Raw genomic sequence first — 25,562 nt, 5'->3', positions numbered from 1 at the left:
GTCAAAGTGAATTTTTTACGATGATTAAATCTTACACTATTTATATATTACGCCCAATAATGTCGTAGTTACATTTATTTGAGAGTAACACTTTGTGATTTACTGTTATTATAGAGGAAAATTATGCATCTGACAATTCACTTTTTTGAACTATGTTACTTCTTCCGTCCACTTTTAATTGTCATGTTGCGTTTTTTGAAAAGTTAATCAAGTTTTTCGAAAGTCAATTTGACTAACTTTCAAAGTTAAATTAGATTTTAATAATTCGATATTTTAACCAAAAAATTTAGATATTCAAAAATTATACGAAAAATACTATAAATTGTAATTTTTTTTGCATATCAATCATCGTAAAATGTTAGTCAAAGCTTTTATAGTTTGACTCTAAAAATAGAAATTATGACAATAAAAAATGGACGGAGGGAATAGTTGAGAACAGATTTGGAAAACAATCTTTCTAGGTAAGAATAAATTTGTGTATACTCTACCTTTCTCAGATCGTTTACACTTGGTTTGTTGTTGTTCAAGAAAGAGTTGGTTAATTAATTAATGAGATAAATGATGTTTTGGAGTATTAATAGATGATTCATGAACTTGTACCCAAAAAATTATATGATTTAAGCTGTCGACTCGACTTTAATTATGATGCAAACTTTACTTAATTATATGGTTAACTCTCAACTCGTATTTAACACTTGTCTTTCTTCCTCAGTAACATGATTCAAAGTAGATTGATTAGTTCATCTAATTTTTGTTGTAATTAATTGCTCATATTTCTTAAGTTTTTAAAAAATAAAATTTACAGCTTAAAATCTACAAACACAGTAATTATCAGAAAGGAGAAATGGTCAAACTTTTGTTCTCTGCTATGGAAAAAATAAATAATCTACTTAACCCTTTGTTATATAAGACCCCATATTAATTGAAGTGATTCAAACATAACCCTCCTTTGTTAGGGATGTACAAAATAGACTTCCAAAATATGACATTGACATTTTAGTAAAGTGAATACTACATAATACATCACATCATTTGCCCTCCACCATAGCTATCAACATAATATACTACGTATAAATCAGATGAATTGCGGTAGAATTTTAAATTTAAAACCTTAATCTTTAAGTCATTAATATGTCTTTGCACACCCCTAATAGCTAAACCCCTTAAGAAAAAACATATCAAAACAGATGGAGAAAATGATATTGCACTACATACCTAAACCATAAAAAGGAAATCAAGAAACAATTTATAATATTTGATGCTAAAATATCACACACTCTCCTACTTCTCATGCTCTATTTCAATAATTAACTATAGACACTTCAAAACAACCCAAAAAAAATAAACAAGTAATTTTACATTGAAGTGAATTAGCCAAGAAGGTGCAATTACTTTATAGTGGGTAGAGTTTAATTAACTAATGAAGTTGACAAAGAATTTAGTTGCTTCAAGTGTTCCCTAGCTGGATTACCAACATTTTAGGGCAATAGGAAACTATTGAATTAAATAATACTTATTGCATTTCTTCTTGTAATAAGATTGATCTTTTTTCCTTATTTTGTAATGTAGGATGAAATTTTATAGGACAACTGTAATTCACAATTGTGAGGTTTTTCTTGGAGTAATTTTATATGATACTTGGTAAAATTGAATGGCTTTTTGATTATATAAAATAGTTCAATGGCTAGTGTATATATATAACAACATTTGTGCAAGAAAACATAGTTGAGTGATTATTCATTAAATTAAGCTTCTCCAATTTAAGCTTTTCAGGAGTTTATTCAGAAATACAACTTTTCAAGAGTAATATTATAGAGTTTAATACAAATTACAGTTTCGTTCAGAAAATTACAATTTATTTCAATTTTTTACTTTTTCATTAATTTAAGTAAAATATTATCTCTATGTGAATTGTAATATTTGAACATCGGAGTTCTATATAACTTAAAATTTAGAAGTCAGTAATCGTTTTATAATTTTACACATTTGTTACTTTTATTCATAAAATTTGCTTTAGTTAATATGGAGCGCGCAGCACGGCGAGTAATAAGAGAAATAGTAGTAAATTAAACAACTACCAATTCATCATTCCTATAATAACCACAGTTTAGGCGTGTAAAATGGGCATGAGTTTTTATGGATTAAAAATCTGTAATCTGTTTTTTTTTTTATATTCTTTAGTTACTTAAAAGTAAAAAGATAAAAAAGTGAATAAACAAGGAGGAATTCCTTTCAATTGAAGCTAAAGGTAAAGTACAAAATGGTGCCACATTCATTAATAGGAAGGATTTTATTTGGCTCATACTTCATCTTCTCTGGTTGGAAAATGTATGCAATTATGAATTCCTTTTCTACGCACGCACACATGTACGTAGTTTTAATTTGAAGACTTGAATGATCGATATCCTTTCCTCATGCATTTCTTTCGTGTTATTATATATATAGGTTAAGAGGATCGTTTAAAGATCCCAGATATAAGGAGGACTTTACTTCCAAATTTGCTGGTCTTTTGAATATTTCTGAAGGATTTGGGGCAACAGATTCAACAAAATCAAATATTGTAAGTTCATCAATTCAACTCATTTTCTATGTCTATGTAACGTTACATTATATATACATGAATTCTTCATTTTTCTTTCTTACATTCAAACAAATATCAATTCAACATATTTTTTTTATTTAATGTCAGGTTTCTTTCTTCGTAACGTCTTTTGCTGGTGAACAAGTAGTGGGTGGATTTCTAATCCTATTTGATAACCTAAGCTTAGGGGTTATTTATTTGGTAAGGCTAGATAGCTTTTCAATCTCCTTTATATCTATCTATCATTTGGTTTTATTATAAGTAAATCAATATAATACTGCAGGGAGTGTACTTGCTAACATCCACTCCGATTTTATTTGATTTCTATCACTATAAAGTCGGAGAACCAGAATTCTTGCTTCTTCTCCAAGGTTTCCTACAGGTTAATCAATTTCTTTTATTTTTACATAAGTTGCTAATCAACAATGGAGTTTACTGGATTTTCTGTCTGTTTGCAGAATATGGCATTCTTTGGTGTGTTGCTAATTTTTGTGGAAATGAATACTACAAATGGAAGGAAGATGTTAGAATGGACGTTGGACCCAACTCAATTCCAAAATAATACTATACCAGTAAAGTCCACGATACAACCACAAAATAATATACCAACGAAGTCGATGACACAATATGGTCGTGAAACTAATTCATCCCCTCAAACATTTTTATTGCCCATGTCAAACATTTGCACCTTGCATAGATGTCAAGTAATGCCTTCTCAAGAGATAAATTTGTCTGTAGACCTTTTGTCTCAACAGATTCATGAATCCTCCTCCTTCCTAGCAATGCAACTGAATGATCCCCACAAGCTGGAATAATGCTTCTACAAAAAGTTATACAGTGATCAGCTCAACTGCCTTATTAATTAGGCATAGAATTCTTAAATTTTGATGTTTATTGTGAAACAATAGTGTATATGAATCAACTTTAAATCAGGGGTATATCAAACTACTTCTCATACTTTTAATGCAACCACTTCACTTAATCATAGTATATTAATAGCACTGCCTTAAATGTTCACTTCCAATTATAAATAAATGTTTGTGATTATAAATATCTAAATCTCCAAAAAGATCATAAAATTATTAGTCGACAATAGTAGTAAGTAATTACATATATCTTATGAACCATTTTTTCACGCCAACATGAGTAAACATGGAAATCACTACAAATGAATAGCTAGGTATTTATTTGTCGGTTTAAATTAATTTGGTTTGAATTTTTTTCTTGTTCAACCCTCACAACCTTACCAATTGATAAGAAGGCCATTGGGTGTAAATGGGTTTACAAAATCAAACACAAGGCAGATGGGAGTGTAGAGAGATATAAGGCCAGATTGGTAGTGAAAGGATATACTCAGCATCATGGTATAGATTACACAGAAACTTTCTCACCTGTTGTTAAAATGACAACTATAAGGACACTCATTGCCACTGCAGCAAAGAAACAATGGAATATATATCAACTTGATGTTAATAATGCCTTTCTCCACGGAGATTTGCATGAAGAAGTGTACATGGATATACCTCCTGGTTTGTCTGTTCCTACCACAGGCATGGTCTGTAAACTTAACAAGTCACTATATGGTTTGAAACAAGCTAGTAGACAGCGGTATGAAAAACTAACTGAAGCTTTAAACACAAGAGGGTACACTTATTCTCTCCATGACTACTCCCTATTTTACAGAAAAAGAGGCCCATCTACTGTGTTTCTAGGTGTGTATGTTGATGATATTCTGCTCACAGGAACAAATATTGATGAGATAACTGAGCTCAAGAAGTTCCTTCATCATCAGTTTAAGATCAAAGACCTAGGAAGATTACACTATTTTTTGGGTTTGGAAATTTTATACAAGGATGATGGGATTCTTATTTCCCAGAGGAAGTTTGTACAGGATCTCCTCAAAGAATTCAGTTGTGATCACTCCACTCCCTTGTCTTCTCCCCTTGATCCTAATGTTAAGCTACGAGCACATGAGGGAAAGGCACTAGATGACCCCACTCAATGCAGAAAACTGGTTGGCAAACTCAATTTTCTTACTAACACTAGACTTGATTTGGCTTATGGTGTGCAATTCCTTAGCCAGTATATGCAGGATCCCAGAGAGCCTCATTTGCGTGCTGCTTTTCACATGCTTCGCTACCTGAAGAAGGATCCTACTCTAGGAGTTTTCATGTCCTCATCTGCAGATTTCAGGGTATTTGCCTATTGTGATTCTGATTGGGTTGCCTGCCCTGATTCGCGAAAGTCTGTCACTGGTTATATTGTGTTATTGGGTGATAGTCCTATTAGTTGGAAGTCCAAGAAGCAAGAAACAATTTTCCTTTCCTCAGCTGAAGCAGAATACAGGTCCTTAAGGAAAGTTGTAGGAGAATTGGTCTGGTTGCAAAGGTTATTTGAGGAATTGACTATACCTAGCTTTGGCCCCTTTCATGTTCACTGTGATAGCCAAGCAGCTATTCATATTGCCAAGAACCCTGTCTTCCATGAGCGCACCAAGCACATTGAAGTGGACTACCATTTTGTAAGAACCAAGCTTCAAGAAGGCCTTATAACACTGCATCATATTGGCACTGCTGCTCAGTTAGCAGACATACTCACGAAGGCCCTCACTGGCATCAAGCACTGCACTTTATTGGACAAGTTGGCTATGTCTATTCCGCCTCCAACTTGAGGGGGGGTATTGCGATTAAAGTATAGTTAGTTAGTTAACCGAATCTGTTATTATGTACAACTGTCATGTTAATCTGTTATTATGTACAGCTATGAATGTTAGTTAATAGTTAGTTAGAGAGCTTTAGATATTTTACTCTTCCTTTTTGTATTCTGTATAAATATTGATGTGTACAGTCAGTAAGAATTAATCAGAATTGGAAATATCACAAACCATCTCTTCTCTGTTACTTTGAGTTCCAGATATTCTCCATTAATGGAGTTTCCTGATTCACTAAATCTCCAATATTAACAAATATCAAACTAAATTGTTAGCTTTTCTAATAAATATTTAGCTTCATCAAGTAACCAATACTAAAAAAATAAAGTTACGCCATTATAAATTAAAGCAGATTAAAAAGAAAAGTTCAGAGGGCAAATATGGTTATTCTAAAAAAGAAAAACAGAAAGTAGCTAGACTTGGCGCTTAGTCGATTTGAAAGGCCGGAAAGATAGATGCGAGAAGACTAGAGGGATTGTTTCTCCCTTCTCTTCTACATACACATGAGTATACTGCTTCTTATTTATAGGAAATTGTGCAGGTAAAATTGATATTATGATAACAAGAGCAAGTGTCGCGGTGTAAATAATTTGATTTGTGATAATATGAGTTTATGTTGTGATGATCATAAGTATTGATGTCGATATGTCATGACATAAATATGTCGTGATATTTGGATCTAAAATTAGGCTTTGGTAGTGCCAAATTCAGACATGCAAAGTTGAAGTTTGTAAACTTTCAGCCCCAAAAGTCCAAAGTTGAGATTACCTAGCTCAACAACTGTCTGAATTCCACATATAGCAACACCCCACAGGAACTAGAAGCAGCTATCTAATGTCATTTCTACATTTTGTATGTATGTTGACCTCACAAAAGATATCCCAAACATTTTTTATATATATACATATGTAATGTCGATTTCCAATTATTTACTTATATTCGAAAAATCTGATTCAGATAAAGTTGAAAATGTATTTGATCATAGATTTTCAAACTTAGTTTCATTTCTTTTGGGAAAAAAAGATGATATGTGACTTAATTATATCCATAAGTTCTACAAACGTACCAACAAACATACTTGTTAATTATAATTATTTATCACAAAACCATATACCATATACAAATGAACTTAGACACAAAATTAATTATATTTATAATAAATATACATTATTCTAAATTCATAACACAATATATGATCATATTTGCTTTTGTATTCTTACAAAAATGTTATGTTTACTCCTCATTATTTTTTTAAATATATTTTTCCTTGTCATCTAACTTTGAGCACATATTTGTCCTTGAAATGTTACGTCCCATATCCCCACTCATTATCCTACTTGAATATAAATATTTATTCCACTTAAAATTTGTTCTCAATATAATTTTTCTATCCATTCAATATTATTGATTGATGTATTTTATTTATAATATACATATAAATTGATGTATAGTTTCAGATTCTAGGAAATAAGTAATTAATTAATATTGACTGTATAACATGAATTTTTTTTTATATGTTTTTAATATTGTGGAAAAAATAAAATGAACGGTGAAAATAATAAGTATTCAAATTTCATAACTTGCATGTATGTATAACCATTACATCTTTGATTATCAATTATCAGAGGCCCAATTTTGGCAAAAATTTGAAATTGATGGAGAAAAGTTGCATTACAAGGCAAGAAAAACACTGAGGTCTGAGGGATTTCTGGTGAGACTGTACAAAAGCAGTGTCTGCCAACACACCATTTAAGCGGCAAGGTCTAACTCTCTCTTTCGCCTGCAAACTGCGAATCAACACAAATTGGGTCTCCACTTGTTTTGTCCTACCTACCTACCTTCAAAAATCATCAACAATTTTTCCGTACAATTCCTAGTAACATATTTTTTCCCCTTTAATTGAGTAGACTCGAGTGTTTTGTTTTTTAATTTGCAACACTATATAGCTAATAGGGATCCCTAGTTAATATGCGCTCTGTTTCACCTTGCAAATGCTACGCATGCATTATGAAGTAGGTAATTAATGTATATAAAGTCATCTATTATTTCTTATTTGATCCGTTCAATTCCATAATCAACTATATATGAACTATAGAATCACTGTAGTTTTAACAATATTACTATACTATGTTAGAGTTCTCGGAGATATTAGAAATTCATCTAAATCAAGTGGCTGACTATGAAAAGTACCTAACATATATTTATGCTTGTAGTCTTTATTTGGTTATTATATATTATTTTTATTAGTAGTACTATTTATTGTTGGCAAGAATAAAGATTAAGATTATAACGTTATTTTCAAATTAATTCTCGTCTAAGCGAGTTATAAGTATGAATCTTTCAACCATGCAATTCACGGAAATCAAATATTAAGGAGTTTACTAGAACAAAAAGTGATATAATATATTCATTAAAAGAAGTTAAAATACAAATAAACTTAAAATTTAGAACGTCAACGATAACCAAAAGTACTACTACTTAATTAATTAGGAGTAACTCTTTTTTCTCTTTTAGTTAATTTCCCCCTCTTAGCTTCGCATCTCCTCCAATAAAAAAGTTCAAGTTCTCCTCCACATCAGAATAAGAGTGCTAAGAAAAATCAGAAAGGCGGAAGCAATCGATGACGTGGTACATCAGCCGAGCAAAATACCTATAAGCAAAATTAAATCAAAGTATTATTATTATTATTATATTTCAATAACAAATGAAATATCTTAAAAAACTGAAAATAAAATTAAAAAAATTATACCACAATGTATCCGGATAATGCAGCAGGTGCTAGAGGAATCATTGCAACTGGTATAGGAATCGTCAAAAAATACAGATCCAACGAGAATGTGGCCCCTTGATAAAACAACATAACAGCCGCGCACACACATCTCTTCGCAACCTTGCGAACTATCATTGTAGTAGTTTCCCTTGGAGCAAAATGATCCAAGAACAGAATTATTATAAACAAGGACACTGAGATGTAGAACAATACCATCAAATTGTCGACAAAGAAAAAATCCCGCGCTATTTGTATAGAAGACGCCAGAATGTTATAGTAAATACCATGTTCTTGAAGGTATATACCTATCCTATCTTCAATTTGGTTTCCGTGTGTCCTAATCGCGGAAAATCAATAAGTAATAAACAAAAGAAGTTCCTACAGAATGACCCCAATCTATATCATCAACCATGTTACCAAAGGGAAACAATATAGCAAGGGGATATGGATGAAATCCAAAAGCAGTAATACCAACGAAAAGCAAAACAAAAACTTGCAGTAAAATGAAAAATGTTATGGCCTTCTTCATAGTTTGAATATTTATTTAAGTAATAAGAGATGTTTGTCTTGATTGACAAGAAAGCCTGAAAAAGAAAATGAACAAAAAACAAAAGTTATTGCCTGAAATTTAAAACTCAACAATATACTATAAAAATCACTACTGTTTCTTGATCTATTTTTTCTATACATGTATGTAAATAAGGTTTTTTCGAAGTAAAAAAGGAGAAGAATTATACCTTGTATTTGAAGTAAGAAGGATGAGGACTCGAGATCAGTGACTATAAGAAAAAATCTGCAGACTGAGACTTGAGGATGAAATAGAGAGAAAGGCGGAGCTGCTGTATTTATTTATTGTAAAAGAATGTACCTTCCTTTCCTAATTGTAGAAATCTAATTGGCCCATATGTCACTTTCTGTTTTGATGGTGCGTACACATATTTTCTGTCATTTTTTGGTTTTAAAAAATAAGATGTTAACTTTAATCCAAAATTACAAGGTTAATAGTGAAGAATGTACAATCTAATGAGGACAGTAGGATCTCCTTGATGAAACCATTAGACGGGAGGAAATAATAATTAGTTAGAAATTTGTCAAAGATTAAAAAAAAATGGGGACAATTATCGTTTTTAGCACTTACGAAATATTACCTTATATTTATTTTAATTGCCTAAATCAAACAAGAATAATGTCAAATGCATGTACTACTCTTCTCTGTTACGAATCATGAAATCTCACTTTTCATAAAGCACAAAAATGAATAAAGCACTTATATATGGAGTATTAAATAATTACATAAGATTTTAATTGCCTTCCACATAGGGCTGGGCATTCGGTATTTCAGTTCGGTTTCGGTTTTTTTTTTTCGGTTTTTTCGGTTTTCGGTTCTTGTACAACGTGTACCGAATACCGAACCGAAATAATTCGGTTCGGTTCGGTTTTTATTATTTCGGTTCGGTTTATATTATTTCGGTTCGGTTTATGTTATTTCAAAAAAATTATTTCACAATAAATTCACACACTAACTAGTAACAAAAGCAAAAATCAGAAAGAAAAATAAATGAAAGGAAATATTCATTTTGAAACTTGTTAACTTAAAATGGAAGAAGAAATACAATACCTATGGTGGTCGGCGGAAGTGGAAAGTGTCGATGGTAGGCACACGGCTGGCGCCTGGCTGTGTGGAAACAGGAAAGGTCGGCTGTTGTGTTGCGGCTGCCTGCTGGTCGACTGGGAGCTGTTGCGTGCTACTGTTGGTCGCCGGTCGCCGGAGCTCAGTCGATGCAGATGTAGTCTGTACTCTGTAGACATGGGAAAGTGGGAAGAGGGATGGTCACTTTTGACCTTTGGGAACTGTAAAGTGGAAAAAAGGAAAAGTAACAAAAGTTTGAAAAGATTTTGATTTGATGTACTTTTGTTTTTTTATTTTAAATTATATTTAATATTAATAATTAATATAATATTAATATATATTATAATATAATATATGTCGGTAAACCGAAATACCAAATAACACAAAAATTATATACCGAAAATCGAACCGAAATACCAAAAAATCCAAAAACATATACCGAATACCGAACCGAAAACCGAAATACCGAAACCGAAATACCAAAATAATTCGGTTCGATTCGGTTTTTCGGTTTTTCGGTGTTTATGCCCACCCCTACTTCCACATAGGCGCCGCTCATTATTTTAGACAAACACCCAAATCAGTTTTTTTTTTTTGGACAAGAGACTCCAATCGCTTTTAACAAACTTCAATCCACGACTATTGACACGTGTCCACTTGGACCACATTACAAACAATTCTATAATCCATCTTGTACGTACCCATTGTTGCAACAATTTTCCAAAAAATTGACGAGTTATTTTTCCAATACAATTTCCAAATCTGAGAGAATAGTCAAATTGACATATTAAATAAAATATATTATAAGTTATAATAATTGACAAATTTAAGAAATATATGATAAAATTATGGTTAGTTTAGAGTTTTCCAATCATTATAAATAAGGTTAGTTCCGTAAAAACTACCCCTCTAATAATCAGTGTTTTACTAAAGGAATATGTGTCAAGTAAAAAAGAGTCAAGTAATATGAAAGAAAGAAAGTACTTACTAGAATTATTTCAATTTATGTAATGTTATTTAACTTGAAAGACGTTTAAAATTTAAAATATTAAATAAATTTTAGATATTTCTATGATTTAAATTATTATTTTTATATTAAACATAAAAGAGAAGTTTTAAAATTATTAAGCCCGTAGGGATTTAACTTCTTTGCAATACCTTTGTCATTGTGTGAGAATAGAGTGTGTAGGAAGTAAAAGAGAGGCAAACTGCAAAGTATTTTCCTTGTACTAAATTTTAATTGGAGGGTGAGAAAGGAGTCATAAGAGGAGTGAAGGACTGAAGGGAATAAACTGCCCTCAATATTGAAGTAGCCTAACAATTGCAAGGACTATGATGATGTTAATTCCCCATAACAAAGTTCCAATTGGATGCTAAAATATCACAACCCTCCTACTTCTCATGACTCAATGTCAATGATCAACTATAGAAACTTTACTGGTATGGGTTAGTGGTGCAGTGGTGAGATTGTTTAAACCTTAACCAGAGATCTCGAGTTTGAGCCCTGTTTTGGGTATGGAGAAAATCTTGTTGGGAGCGTCACCTCTAAATAGGCCATGCATGCAGTGCACGATCTAAATTTAGTTGGGCTTCAATATGGATTCCAGACACGGGTAAAACACTAGAAGAAAAACCATTGACACTTTGAAACAACCAAAAAAATAAAGGAGTAGTTTTACATTGAAGTGAATTAGCCAAGAAGGTGCAATTTATAGAGGTGGAAGTGTATAGAGTTTATTAACTACTGAGGTTGACAAAGAATTTTAGTTGCTTCTAGGGTTCTCAAGATTAATTAGCTGGATTACCAACATTTTAGGGCAATAACAGGATCATAACTATTAAATTAAATAATACTTATTGCATTTCTCCTTGTAATAAGGTGAAAACCTTTTCTCTTTTGTAATGTAGGATAAAATAGGACAATTCTAATTTCACAATTGGGAAGTTTTTCTAGGAGTAATTTTATATAATACTTGGTAAAATTGAATGACATTTTGTTTATATAAAATAGTTCAATGGCTAGTATATATGACAACATTTGTGTAAGAAAACATAGTTGGTGTATTAAAAAACCATATATTGCGTAATTCTTTTTTAAAATTAATTGTTTATAAGAACACTCTCCACAAATTAAATATGATGGAAAGGATGTGGAAATTAAAAGGTTTTGAAAGACAATTGTGTCTTTAATCATATACTAATGCATGTATTAAAACCTCTTGCATTATTAATACTATAATTTTCTATATATAAATTATACATAGCATAAAATCACAGTATATCAAACAAAATATAAATAATACACAAAACTAATAGATACATTATTTTTTCTAATACAACCTGTAAAATAATCTCACTGAATCTCATCCTTTAATACTAAGTACAAAGAAACAAAAAAATTAGATATTTGCTTTTATCAACTCAACATGATCCTCACAAATTAGATATTTGCTTCTCATATTCACCGGTATTTGGCTAATAATGCTTATAACAATAATAAAGTTTTTAGGAAAATAAGTGGATTTTGTTATGCTATTTTGTTCAAAATAAATCAGAAAAGTTTTATCAATTGAAAAATCAGAAATTGTTTTATAATTTACATATTTGCTACTTTTATTCATAAAATTTGTTATGATTATTTTTTTTATCGTCAATATAGACCACGCGAGTAATAACAGAAATACGGAGTAGTAAAATAATTACCAATTAATCATTCCTATATAACTACATTTTAGGCGTGGAAAATGGGCTTTAGGAACAACTATGTTATGAGTTTTTTATGGATTAAAAATGTGTAAAAAGTTTTTTTAATTTAAATATTCTAAAAAAAATGAGGTGAATAAAAAAGGAGCTATATAAAGGAATTTCCTGCAATTTCACAATTGAAGCTAAAGGGAAAAAGAATTTCCTGCACTTTCACAATACAATTGAAGCTAAAGGGAAAAAGAGGACAGAATGGTGTCACAATCGTTAATAGGAAGGGTTCTGTTTGGCTCATACTTCATCTTCTCTGGTTGGAATATGTGTGTAAATTTTCTGAGCTTCTTACTTTAGGCTTTTTATATATATAATTAATTGTCTCCCTAATTATGAATTCATTTTATGCCCACACATTCTCTCACTATAATTATATAGGTTAAGAGGATCGTTTAAAGATCCTCTGTACAAGGAGGAATTTACTTCCAAGTTCGCTGGTTTTTTGAAAATTTCTGAAGGATTTGGGGCAACAGATTCAACAAAATCGAATATTGTAAGTTCATCAATTCAACTCATTTGCTATGTAACGTTACATACATGAATTCTTCACTTTTCTTACATTCGAATATATATACTGTATCACATACTTCGTGTGAAAAAAAAAGTTTCAAAAATATATTTACACACTTGCATATTGCTTTATATAATGACTTAGATGAGTCAATATAATTCAGGTTGCTTTCTTCGTAACGTCGTTTGCGAGTGAACAAATAGCGGGTGGATTTCTAATCCTATTTGATAACCTATGTCTTGGAGTTTGTAATTTGGTAAGGCTTTTCAATCTCTTTGTATCTATCTATCATCTGGTTTTATTTGATTTATTACAAGTAAAAATCAACACTGCAGGGAGTGTACTTGCTAATAGCCACTCCGATTTTATTTGATTTCTATCACTATAAAGTCGGAGAACCAGAATTCTTGCTTCTTCTCCAAGGTTTCCTACAGGTGACTACTTTATTTTTCATAAGTTGCTAATTAATGGAATGAACGATCGATTTTCTGTCTCTTTGCAGAACATGGCATTCTTTGGTGTGTTGCTAATTTTTGTGAAAATGAATACTACAATTGGAAGGATGATGATAGATTGGACGATGGACCCTACTCAACTCCAAAATAATATATCGGAGAAGTCCAAAATAATATATATCAATGAAGTCCATGACACAACGTCATCGTGAAATTAACCTTATCCCCTCAAACATTTCTGTTGTCTGTGTCAAAAATCCGCACCTTACATACATACATATCAACTAATAATGCCTTCTCAAAAGATAAATTTGTCCGTTGTCTCAACAGATTCATGAATCCTCATTCCTAGCTATACAATTAAATTATCCCCATAGAATCCTTAAATTTTGATGTTCGTACTTTGTCACCTAAGTTACAAATTTATATCGTCTTTGTCACTATTGATTGGGAGGTTCAAGTGGTGAAGAGATAGTTTTCTTTTAATATAGAAGATGGTAAAATAAAAGCAATAAATATATTGAAATTCTTTTATATTAATAAATAAAAAAATAAATGTTGGATATTTTGAATTAAATCAAAACTCTGTTTATGACTTCTTTGTTTAATGAAATGATGGCTTATTTCTAATTCATCATCGAGTAACTTTTAGATATAACAAAGATAAAAGAGGAACTTTCACATATAGCCACTTAAAAATAGCCTACTTACTCTCCATAGATATAGTTTGATAATTACAATTCGTAGCTACATGTTATAGGGAGGAGAGAGGCGAGCGAGACTGGGAGAGAGAAGATAGGGGAGCGAGAGAGGGCAAAAGAGTGGGAGAGAGGTGAATTGTATATGTATATTGGTTAGATAATTGTATATTATACATATATATTTGTATATATAGCAAGCAAGACTGGGAGAGGGAGGAGAGAGGCGAGCGAGATTGGGAGAGGGAGGAGAGAGGCGAGCAATATTGGGAGAGAGGAGAGCGAGAGAGGTGAATTGTATATGTATATTGGTTAGATAATTGTATATTATACATATGCATTTGTATATATGGCAAGCGAGATTGGGAGAGGGAGGAGAGTGGTGAGCGAGATTGGAAGAGGGGGGAGAGAGGCGAGCGAGACAGGGAGGAAAGTTGAGAGAGGTAAATTGTATATGTATATCGGTTAGATAATTGTATATTATACATATGTATTTTGTATATTTGGCGAATTATACATATATACAAACGTGGCTAATTATACAAACTCGAAGTCAGCCCACGTAATTAATGTATAATGTTAGTCGCGAGTGGTAATTATAGCAAACTATAGCTATGATGAGTAATTAATTAGTATAAGTTTACTTAATCGCGTAATTTTTCCAAGATAAAAATCATATTTGTATGTTATAACTATAGTTTGTATAATTGCGCTCCATAACAAACTTTATACATATACAAAAGAAACAATTGTATAATCTGTTTTGATATACATATATAAAAGAATCAATTGTATAATCTGTGTTTGTATAAAGCGAGAAAGAGAAAGACAAAAGAAAACTTGACAGGGGAAGATCTGTATTTGTATAATCATAAGTGTATAGGATGAAAATATATATTTTGTATTTGTACATACAATTCTCTCGCTTTATACAAACACAAACGAAATTTATACATTTGTGGTTGTATAAAGTGAGAGGCGAGTGAGAGTGGCGAGCGAGATCTGGGAGAGGGGAACGAAAAGATATGTATATATACAATTTTCTCTCGATTTAAACACAAACACATTTTATACATTTGTGTTTGTATAAAGTGAGAGAGGTGAGGAGAGAATGTCCAACGAGAAACGAGAGTGGCGATTGAGAAATTCAGGGAGAGAGGCGAAATGACAACAGTTTGCTACGGGTTACAATTAAATTAAACTATGGTTATAACATTTAATTTGAATTAATAGTTTACTATTTTATACAATTTTTCTTCATCTAATAAAAATTAATAACATCTCTTTCTATTAGCGTAGTTAATAAATTGATAAATAAATAAAGAGTTTATTTGACAATCAATAAATAACTTTTAAGGGGGAAAAACTGATATATCTCTATCGTAAGCCATCTTTATAACAAGTATATCAACTCTAAATCGTAAAATTGAAGGTATATCAAACTTTCCCCTACTTTTAATATAGTCACTTCACTTGATCATGTTATATTAGTAGTTTCTCGTTTACCTATTCATATTCTTGTTATAAATAAATGTTTGTGATTATAAATATCTAAATCTACAAAATTTTATAAGAATTTGACCAGTCAACAATTGTAACAATACGTTAATTTGGTTTGATTTTTGTCTTATTCAATACAAACCAAATTGTTAGTAGTAAAATTAAATTTAAATCCATTTATTAAGTCGATTTTATTATTTTGGTCGGGTTTTTATGATTGACGCAAGAATTGCGTTAGGACAAAACAAAAAGTGCTTGGGGGTCTTCGTTATTTTTAGAAGTATAGGGGAGGTTTTCGTCATTTTAAGAAGTATAGGGGAAGTTCATGTTTAATCACCCGCCGGAGTACCATACAACCACTAGCTTTCGACGTTGAATTCCTTCCGCCACAAAGATACCGATTGTTTCGGCGATTGGTTCCGTAAATCTTCTTCTCAATCTCTTTCGTTGAGACAATTTTGTAAGATTTTCTTTTTTAATTGATCATTTTCATGCTTTGAATTTCCTTACTTGTAAGTTCAGATAGAAAAATGATTTTAGGGTTTTAAGTTTCTTCATCTTAATCTCCGTCTAATAGGCGGACATTTGGGTAACTAAACAGCTCTTGTAGTTAGCAGATAATTATAGATGGATGAGCCTGATCAGTTGGAGCTTCTGAATCATTTAGAGGGCATATTGGAGTCCGACCCTCTCATGTAACTCTCATATCAATCTCTCTGTATATGGACACAACTTTTGTTTGTTGAATCAACAATCTAGACTATTATAGAACCATGATTGCACTATGCAGTAGTATTATACGCATTAACTTGGACAATATATCTGAATTTTGATATAGCTAGTGGAATGACGGAATATTGGATTATTGTGATTAACATATTTTATTCTGATTTATTATTTTAGATTATTAAATAATGACTAGCTAATTTTTTCAATAGACACACCAGGAAAAGTTCTATCTAATGATGAGTCTCCTTCATCACACTTGTGATAAGAAATCTACTTGCAGTAAAAGCAACTTTGTGAAGTGCTTAAAAGTAAAGCGTTTCAACTTGTAAAGTTGGATTGGATGTGATTGTGTAAACATAGGAGTATTACAATAAGGAATTTCCCCCTCTTCTCAAGGAAAGCTCTATTGCTTACAAATCATATAAAAAGGAGCTGCCATTTTTTTTAATCTCAAAATATCTCTATCATACGAAGGTTCTTTAAAAGTCACTGTAATTATTCCTTTCAGCTAAGGTGATAAACTTTTATTCTCAGACTCTTCTCCCTAACATTTTTCACCTATCCATATCTTACATCCGCATTATTTATTATTTGTTGTCATTACTTTTATTGAGATGTTGAGTTCAAGAGTGATTCTGTCATTAGCAATCTGACATGCGCCTTCTGTTCCCAGTGATGAAATAGGGTTCATTCACCCTTCCCAGTTTGTCTTATTGAATGAAGATGTTGGCACTCCTTCAACATCTGTTGGTTCTGTACAAAAAACAAATTTTAGGACACTTTTCTGGATTAGGGATCACAAGTTGGGCATCTCAACCAAGGTTCTCTTTCCACTTTATGTTGCGGTCAAGAATGCATTTGTGGAAGCATATAAAAATTATAAAGTGCTCCATAGAGATGATAAAAATGCTTCAATGTGTTCCTCGTCTTCTTCACTTAGTCTCGAAAGTGAATTGATGAAGCACAGTAGGGCACTATTGATTCTAAGTTGTGATTTTGGAACAGCGTGGAATTCCAGGTTTGTTTTGATAACATTATAGTTTCCCGGTTCTTATAAATGGTGACATCTGTTAATAGCTTTTTGACCAGATGTATACATTTGTTTCTTTTTCAGGAAGCTTGTTCTGTCAAAGAAGCAATCTCTTTCCATGTTCATGAATGAGCTTATCTTTTCATCTGTGATTCTCTCTCATTCACCTAAAAGTGAACAAGCATGGAGCCAAAGGTTACATACCTCTCTTTTCATATGTAAATTCTTTTTCGATATTGATTTGGTGTACATGGTAATGGCACATTGACAAGTTGGCATATCTTCTCTTTGGATCCCCTTTTTTGGGCTGTTTTTAGCAGGCCTACAGTTGCACATTCCAGCTGTATGTAAATTGTTTCAAAAAGGAAAAAAAGTACTTAATCAGAAAGAGAGAGAGAGAGAGAGACTAGGGTTCAAATTTGCAATGTTAGAATATAAGCTAGTGAGGGACATATTATCTATCTCAGGAATAAAAGAAGAAAATAATGACACACATATTTCTAAAATTGAGATTGATACAACTTTTTTTGATTCTCTACTTGGAGAGTGGTGTCTGTCTTTTCTGTAAGTTAGTTTGAAATGAATTTTTATACCCTTTCGATGGACAGTCATTCACGGTTCTTATTACTGTTAATTACTGATAGGAGGTGGGTGATCAAGATGATTGCTGGAAATTGTTCAAATCTGCAAGAGATTATGGAAAGAGAATCCGAGTTAGTGAAAAAACTAGCAGAGGTCTTATGCTGGATTATACTCTAAACTAATGAATTTCTATAGCCTATTGGTTGATCACTATTTGGGAGTTATACCGCAAGGTTGATTTCATCGATACCAGGAATGTTTCCACTATTCTTAATGTACTTTGGTTCTATAATAGAAAACGTATGATAATTTTCTTTCAGATGGGTAAATTAAACAAAAGAAACTCATATAATTTCTGGAGAACTATCTTTTTTGCTGAATATTTCTGGGATCTGAACCAGCTTGCATGCAACTTGATAGCTTGTTCAGTTCACAAGCATACTTTGACAAGGTAATCCTGCCCACCTAGGCTGGATTAGGTGCGCTCATACCAAGTGTTGTAGCTGGGATACATACCTGGAATCTTCAGGTTGTTACTCCCATGCCCCAACAGCAAAACCACTAGGACATCCTCCTAGGGACAAGGAAAACTATTTCTATTAAGAAATGAATTCATTTCTTATCAAGAAATCTACTCTATCTAATATTATTTCAGGGCAAGCTGGCATGCAAATAGAACTAACCTTTATGTTAGCGTAACTACAAAACTCTAGTGTAAGTCTGTAGGGCATTTTATAAATAGAAGATAGAGTAGGTTTCTTGGTCCAAGAAGGGAAGCCTCACTTTAGCCATGTACTTTGATTCATTTAGGGGAAGTTAAGTATAACAGCTTCACTGTCATTTGCTGATTGATCTAAATCATATGTCATTTAATTAAAAGATAGTCAGTTTCCCTTTGAAACTCTAAAACTCGTAACTAGGTCACTGGTTCAGCAAGGTTTGCTTAAGTAGTTGAATGACTTGGATGTATTAATGTCTCAGTTGTTCTTTACCGGTGCCATAATTCAATTATCAAGGTCTTCTAATGAAGATTTTGTTTGGATTTATCTATTATCAATATCAGTACTCATTTCTGCTTGCTACTGCTTTTTACTGTTATTCATGATTTATTTATTTATTTTACAAAGATGATCTAAGTTGACTCTTGTTGCTGTTACAGAGATCAAAGATGAATTATCGTGCATGGTATCACCGTTGCTGGTTAGTTTCCTACATGTCAGCGGAACAGGTGAGAGAAAGGTCCATGGTGACATTTCTTTTGCGATTTCCTGCCAGTTTAATTTTCCTGGCTATGCAGAGCAGGGAAAGTTTTGGTCTGTGGTCATAGTGTGATAAAGTGTTTCGATTATTCCTGATCTTCCATTGCACATGGGCTCAGTTTTCTTCAACTACAGTCAATCATCTCTGAAACACTTTTCTCATGTTTCTCTGTCCTGTTTGAACTGTTCTATTCATTAGGGTACAATTAATTCTTAACAAATGGATTTAAATTCATGCATCCAGGTGCTGCAGGAGTTTAACAAGTCACGGGAGTGGGCTGGCCTCCATGTTGCTGATAACTCTTGCTTTCATTACCGTGAAGTGAGTCCCCATCAGAATCTTGATTTGCTTCTCTCTTTGCTTGGTATTAATAGCCTATAAAATGTATAATGTTTTTGTGAAAGTGCGAAACCACTTGTCCCATTGGAAGTACAAATAGGGAAAGGCATAAATGGATTATGTTGTTCATTTGGTATGTTGATCTATGCAGCGGTTGATGCTTCGTCTGTTTGAAGAATCAGAATATAGCCAGGATCAAGATGCTAGCTTTGATCCAGAACTTCATAAATTGTTGAAGGTATGCTTTTATCATGTGGTTGTTTCCTCAACAGTTGATAGCATTTGTTTACAGATTTTATTTTCCATAATGAACTCATAACTTTCCTAATGGAGATGGGCTTAGCATCATTTTGTGAACGCTTAGGATTTCTTGAAACTTACATGCTTTTCACTGAAAATTTCATAAAATTTTCCTCAGAAATCACAGAGGCTCAACATTAGTTTGCCTACTATGAGTTGCACTAAATTGGCTGGTTGACACACACACACACAAAAAAATCACTTTATCTGGTAAAGTGCATTGAGGTGTTGCAGGAATGATCAGTGTGAAAGATTGAAAATTGAAGTTCCCGTTATGGAGTTGGCACTAGTTCCTGAACCTTTCAAGTTTTATGTTAACTGCCAAAATCTTGGAGTAATATCTGGAACTGAAGAAGTATTCCTCCTTTTCTTAAGATTGAAAAAGTATTCCTTTTCATTCTTGTTTGTTCTGGTAACAGTAAATCATGTAATTGTTTGCATCTGTACAAATATGAAATCCGCATCTTACAATTAATTGCTAAGCCTTTCTTTTCTGATTCAATTTCTGCTGATAGGATGAGTTCAACTGGGTGGAGAAGTTGATAAAACGTTATGTGGGGAGAGAGGTATGTATATCACAGTAGTTTTCACAAGAACACTTTTTTTGGTTAGGTGACTTAGTGAGGTCACAAAGTTTTCCAAATTCTCTTGCCAGTCCTTTGGTGCATGTAGAATCATAACATTCACATGTACGCCATCCATTGTTGCTCTTTCTGTGCCTCTAAGATGGCAATTCCAGAAGGCGACAGTCAAGTGTCCTCTCTAAAGGATCTTATTCGCATATGTACTATTTGCATCCCCTATTTTAAAAATTAAATAGTAACAAATTAAATGAAATTATAGTTTGTGTTCAACAATTCTACTTTCCCTATATTACTACAGATCTGTTAGTTTGATTTTGTGTTATATACACACATAAGTTTGACGAAATTAATGTATGGGAGTGAAATGACAAAAGTGAAAAATACGATATTAGAGACTCCTGTTCCAGTAAATAATACTCCCTCCGTCCCTTTTTAGTTGTCCACTTTAGAAATGACACACAGATTAAGGCAACAATGATTAGCACAGTGAAGTTACAATTTTACCCTTATGACAACTTTTCACTTCAAAATTACAACCACTTATTTGAATTCAAGTGAAATAAATTGGAGGGAAACAACATACACTTTTACAATTTTCAAAGAAGTGTAAATAAGGGTATAATAGGAAAAAATTTGTTGTCCTTTCTTGATTTGTCAAAATGGACAACTAAATAGGGACAACTAAAAAAGGAAATATGGACAAGTAAATAGGGACGGAGGGAGTAAGACATATCTCAACTCAAACACATAATTTCATTTGTACGAAAGTACATTTTCATATAAATCATAAATTCTTTCGTATTACTTTCAATCCTTACCTTTAAATGCACAAGATTTTTTAAATGATTTAATTTTTTAGGTACATATACTAGTTTCAGATTAACAGTTAGGTGTTGGAATAGATATACACACGTAAGTTGGATATTTATGGAGATTATCCTCATTTTTCATTGCCTATCTATTTCATCTTATAATATCCTTAATGAGATCAAGAGAATGATCATTTTGATGTTTTGATCGTGCTCTGCTATAGATTCTCATATCTAAGGCCAACCTACAAAATATGATCAATCAGTTCCATGCACAAAATTGATTGCGTCAGTCCTTTCCTTTTTCTGTATCTGGATTGTCTTTTAATTGCTTCATGAAGATAATCTTAGTTATTAAAAGCCTGTAACTTTGTGTGCAACCCTGCCTCATGTTTTTTATCCTCTCAGGCACTGTGGCTTCATCGCCGCTTCCTCTTAACTTACTGGATAAGATATTTTGCATGCGGTGATCATGATAGATCCTTGCCTTCTAACCAGAGAAACATCAGGATGGTTGATATTGACATGCTCATAGATAATGAATTAGAACTATTTCGTTCCTGCACAATTCTACCCGACAGTGACTTTGAGGACTATCAAGCTCAAGCAACCTTTGCTGCTACTTATATGGTGTGGCTCAAAAAGGTACTGTGCTCCATATTTTTTTCAAGCTTGCAGTAAGTTTTGAACTTTTCACACAGTTGATTTTATTTGTTTTTGAACCAGCAATTAGCAGGGGCTCTGGCGATTGATATTCAAAAGGTGGAAACAAGCAGACTGAAGTCACTCCTGACTAATGTATGCCCAGAAAAGAGCTTACTTTGGAATTATTTGCCTGAGCTATGTGAAATCACATAGCCCTTCTAATAAGAGAAGATGAGGAAATTGTAGCATAGTCGTCATATCAGCTTCATGGATTTAAAATGTCGGTATTGCTATATATTTGTTTGAACTTGATGTATTTACTTGTTCTCTCCTAACCACACTTTCTCCAGCGAAAGCACAATACTTCTGACACGGCTGGCTTCAGTGCACACAGATGCATTGCCACTGCTGCTGCACTTTCTGATGTTTTTGCAACTTGGATACACCCAGCTAATTATCGCGATAGAGATGTCTCTACGGAACACAATTGTGATATATTTCAATGAATTCATCTCTCTATTCTTAGTGCTCTTGAAAATATTTGCGTAGCTTTAGGTATTCACCATGAAGGAGTTCATTCTTCCACCAATATTCTGCGAGGAAAATGACCAAATTGATGCATGTTATTTTACCTCATTGAGACATGTTATACTTTCTTCTCCCATGAACTGTGAGTCTGGGAATAAGTTCAGCGTACCTTTACGTTCCCCAGATCCCACTTGTGAGACTACAATGAGTATGTTGTTGTTGTGAAGAATGACCAAATTATGCTTGTTAAAAATGCCTTATCGGCCAAAGAGTCGTTTAATGATCTCCTTTACCAAGGACGGTTATAATGATCTGTAAACATGATTCGCTTGTAAGCATTATGATGTCTGAGCTAATTATAGTACTTATTTTACACAATTCTTTTTCAATGATAGCTGATGATCTATGAGCTAATAATATTACCGATGCAAAATGCCGACTCTTTTACGTGTTGAAAGATTACGCGGTTGTCTTGTTCTAGTTGCATGCCGATGCCATGCCAGGGAGAAATCTCCTTTCAAAACTTCAAATTGATATGTCTGGACTCTGGTAACAATATTGAATTTTTAATAAGCGCAGTTTTATTTATCAACTACAAATTGAGGAGAAAATCACTAGGTGAATATTAAATTTGACTGGAAGATTTTATATTACATTCCTTAATCCTATATTGTGTATTTGTGTCATTGTGTTAGGTGGTTCGAATTTATATTACAATAATAGTTGCTTCTTTTTTACAAAAAAAAAGAAAAAAAAAAAGAAGAAGAGCAAAACGAACTTGGGGGATGTATCCGTCATTTTAAAAAGTAGAGGGTTCTACATATCATTTAACTTCCTGGTGTACCTGCTTTGAACTTCCTCAGCTTTACTTGTCGTTTAGGTGGCAATAGGGTTTTAGGGTTTAAGGTCTCTTCATCTTATTCTACTTTCTCTCTTGCTCTTACAACTTTCAGCCCAAGGTAATTTGCTTTTCTATAGCTTTATGTAATTGAACTCTAATTTTCTATTGATTGCAGATTTTTCTAAAGTATTTTGCTTTGAATTGTTTCGTCCAGAATTGCTTTTCACTTGTCCGAAAATCCCAATGGGATCTGCTCCACCCGCCGCCGCCACGAAGGTTAGCCACTCCACCGTAGAGAAGGCAGTGGATGCTCTTCTCAAATGGAAAGAGTCCAAGTCGAAAACTGAAAAACCCCAATTACTCCCACAAGACGATTTCATCTACCTTAATCTCACTCTTAAGAAAATACCACCAAAACCTCGTACAAACGCTTTCAGAATCCCTTTCCCTCACCCTCTTCATGATGCTTCCTCTGAACTCTGTCTTATCATTGACGACAGACCCAATTCCAAGCTCACTTCGGATGCTGCCAAAAAGATTATTAAATCCCAAAACATACCCATCACCAAAGTCATTAAACTTTCGAAGCTTAAGACTAACTACAAACCCTTTGAAGCAAAGAGAAAGCTTTGTGATTCATATGATCTTTTCTTGGTTGACAGAAGGATTGTCCATTTGCTTCCTAAGCTTCTAGGTAAGCAGTTTTTCAAGAAAAAGAAGCTGCCTTTGCCATTAGACTTGACACACAAGAATTGGAAGGAGCAAGTGGAAAGGGCTTGTGGGTCTGGGTTGTTTTACTTGAGGACTGGAACTTGTTGTATGATGAGGATTGGTAAGGGTTCAATGGACTCTGCACAGATTGTTGACAATGCCTTTGAAGCAATAAAGGGTGTTGTTCAGGTGGTTCCCAAAAAATGGGGTGGTGTGAGAAGCTTGCACTTGAGACTTTCTGATTCTTTGGCATTGCCTTTGTATCAAGCATTGCCCGAGATCAAACTCAAGATTCAGGGATTTAAGGAGAAAGAAGCTGAGGTTAGAGATGAAGAAGTGAGTGGTGGTTTGGTTGAGGTTGAGGAGAGTGGCAGGAAAGCTGAAGAGGGATCAGGGAAGAAGAAGGGGAAGAATAAAGGGAGGATTCATGAAGTTAGGTATATGGACTTAGACTCTGGTGTAGATGAATTGGGAAGTGATGATGATGATGTTGGTAATAATGAAGAGGAGGAAAACAGTGACGAAGACATCGAGGAGAGTGATGATCATGAAGTTGAGAAAGTGAAAAAGGGGAAAGCTGAGAAGGGTAGTATCCTCAGTGAGTTGAACGGTGAGAAGAAGGCAAAAAAGTTTAAAAAAGCTGAGCAACAAATGAAAAGTAAGTTGTCTTTGAAAGATGGAAAGAAGAAGAAGAAGAGTTCTGAGCTAGAGAAAAAGCTGAAGGATGGGTCAGTGAAAGCAAAGAGTAAGAGAAGCAAGATAAGCGCATAAGAATAATCAGTCTTATTAAGAGTTTTACTGATAACGGATCACTTATTTTTGAAGTCTTCAGCAGGCTGTGCCTGAGATTTTGCATCACCTGTTTTTATTTAGATATTACTGTTGCATTTTGTTTTTGCCATCTTTTCAATTTTGAGTTTGAAGGAATCCATAGTTCAGATTTTTATGTGCTGAAACCAGCTGGCTCTGTTATGATATGCTTATTAATTGGATCTTGGTTATGATGTGCTTATTAATCAGATATTTATAATCCTTTTCCAATGCTAATCATTAGTGATGTTTAAACATTGTGGAGACATGCTTTCAATGTTCTAGTTGGTTTCATTTATGCGAGTAGTATGTGCATATTGGATCTCCTTTTTTCTACAGTCAACTTCATATTCATGGAAGAATAGGACTCAAGAGAGCCACATTGCATTAGAAGTGTCTTATGCAGCTAGTCTGTTAATTGCTGTACCGCCTTTGGTAGTAGATGGATTACCTCCTCTTCGTACCTATGCTGATAGTAAATTCACTTCCTATGCCAGAAAAAGAGATTCTACTTATAAATGGTACTTTTTGTTGATTCTGACATTACTAGGATTCAGTTATTTTCCTCCATACTTAATGTTCCTAAATAATACTATTATGGTGTGAAGGAAATCCATTGTTCGGATTTAGATATGCTGTAAGCAAATGGCTCTTCTATATTGAACAAGGAGGTGCTACATCTATTCAAAGCTTTAATCCTTTTAGCTGCTAATCCTTAGTGGTGTAGAGGGATTCTGGTAACATGCTTTCCTATGTTCTATTTGGCTTTGTTTATAAGAGTG

At 33.0% G+C, this 25,562-nt stretch overlaps 2 protein-coding genes across 6 annotated transcripts; both read left to right on the top strand.

Moving 5' to 3' along the window:
• The first annotated feature begins 15,933 nt into the window (after positions 1–15,933).
• On the top strand, positions 15,934–22,225 carry LOC125874415 (uncharacterized). 5 transcript variants are annotated; one of them, XM_049555311.1, is made up of 11 exons: positions 15,934–16,072; positions 16,214–16,307; positions 17,015–17,359; positions 17,456–17,566; positions 18,016–18,106; positions 19,113–19,181; positions 19,457–19,534; positions 19,704–19,790; positions 20,368–20,418; positions 21,654–21,890; positions 21,972–22,225. In XM_049555311.1, the coding sequence occupies exons 2-11, from the start codon at positions 16,240–16,242 to the stop codon at positions 22,101–22,103; spliced, it is 1,269 nt and encodes a 422-aa protein (XP_049411268.1). In that variant the 5' UTR covers positions 15,934–16,072; positions 16,214–16,239; the 3' UTR covers positions 22,104–22,225. The 5 variants fall into 5 exon arrangements, with proteins under 5 accessions (XP_049411268.1, XP_049411260.1, XP_049411277.1 ...); XM_049555303.1 differs by having other exon boundaries at positions 15,941–16,072; positions 16,223–16,307; XM_049555320.1 differs by having other exon boundaries at positions 15,945–16,072; positions 16,230–16,307.
• A 1,017-nt stretch (positions 22,226–23,242) lies between these two features.
• Positions 23,243–25,000, top strand: LOC125846993 (uncharacterized). The gene is made up of 2 exons (XM_049526713.1): positions 23,243–23,377; positions 23,474–25,000. The coding sequence occupies exon 2, from the start codon at positions 23,503–23,505 to the stop codon at positions 24,739–24,741; it is 1,239 nt and encodes a 412-aa protein (XP_049382670.1). The 5' UTR covers positions 23,243–23,377; positions 23,474–23,502; the 3' UTR covers positions 24,742–25,000.
• The last annotated feature ends 562 nt before the right edge of the window (positions 25,001–25,562 follow it).

This window comes from Solanum stenotomum, chromosome 1 (genome assembly GCF_019186545.1).
Source record: "Solanum stenotomum isolate F172 chromosome 1, ASM1918654v1, whole genome shotgun sequence".
Classification (NCBI taxonomy): domain Eukaryota; kingdom Viridiplantae; phylum Streptophyta; class Magnoliopsida; order Solanales; family Solanaceae; genus Solanum; species Solanum stenotomum.
Note: the sequence above shows the minus strand (reverse complement) of the source record. Positions and strands in the feature narration are given on the sequence as shown.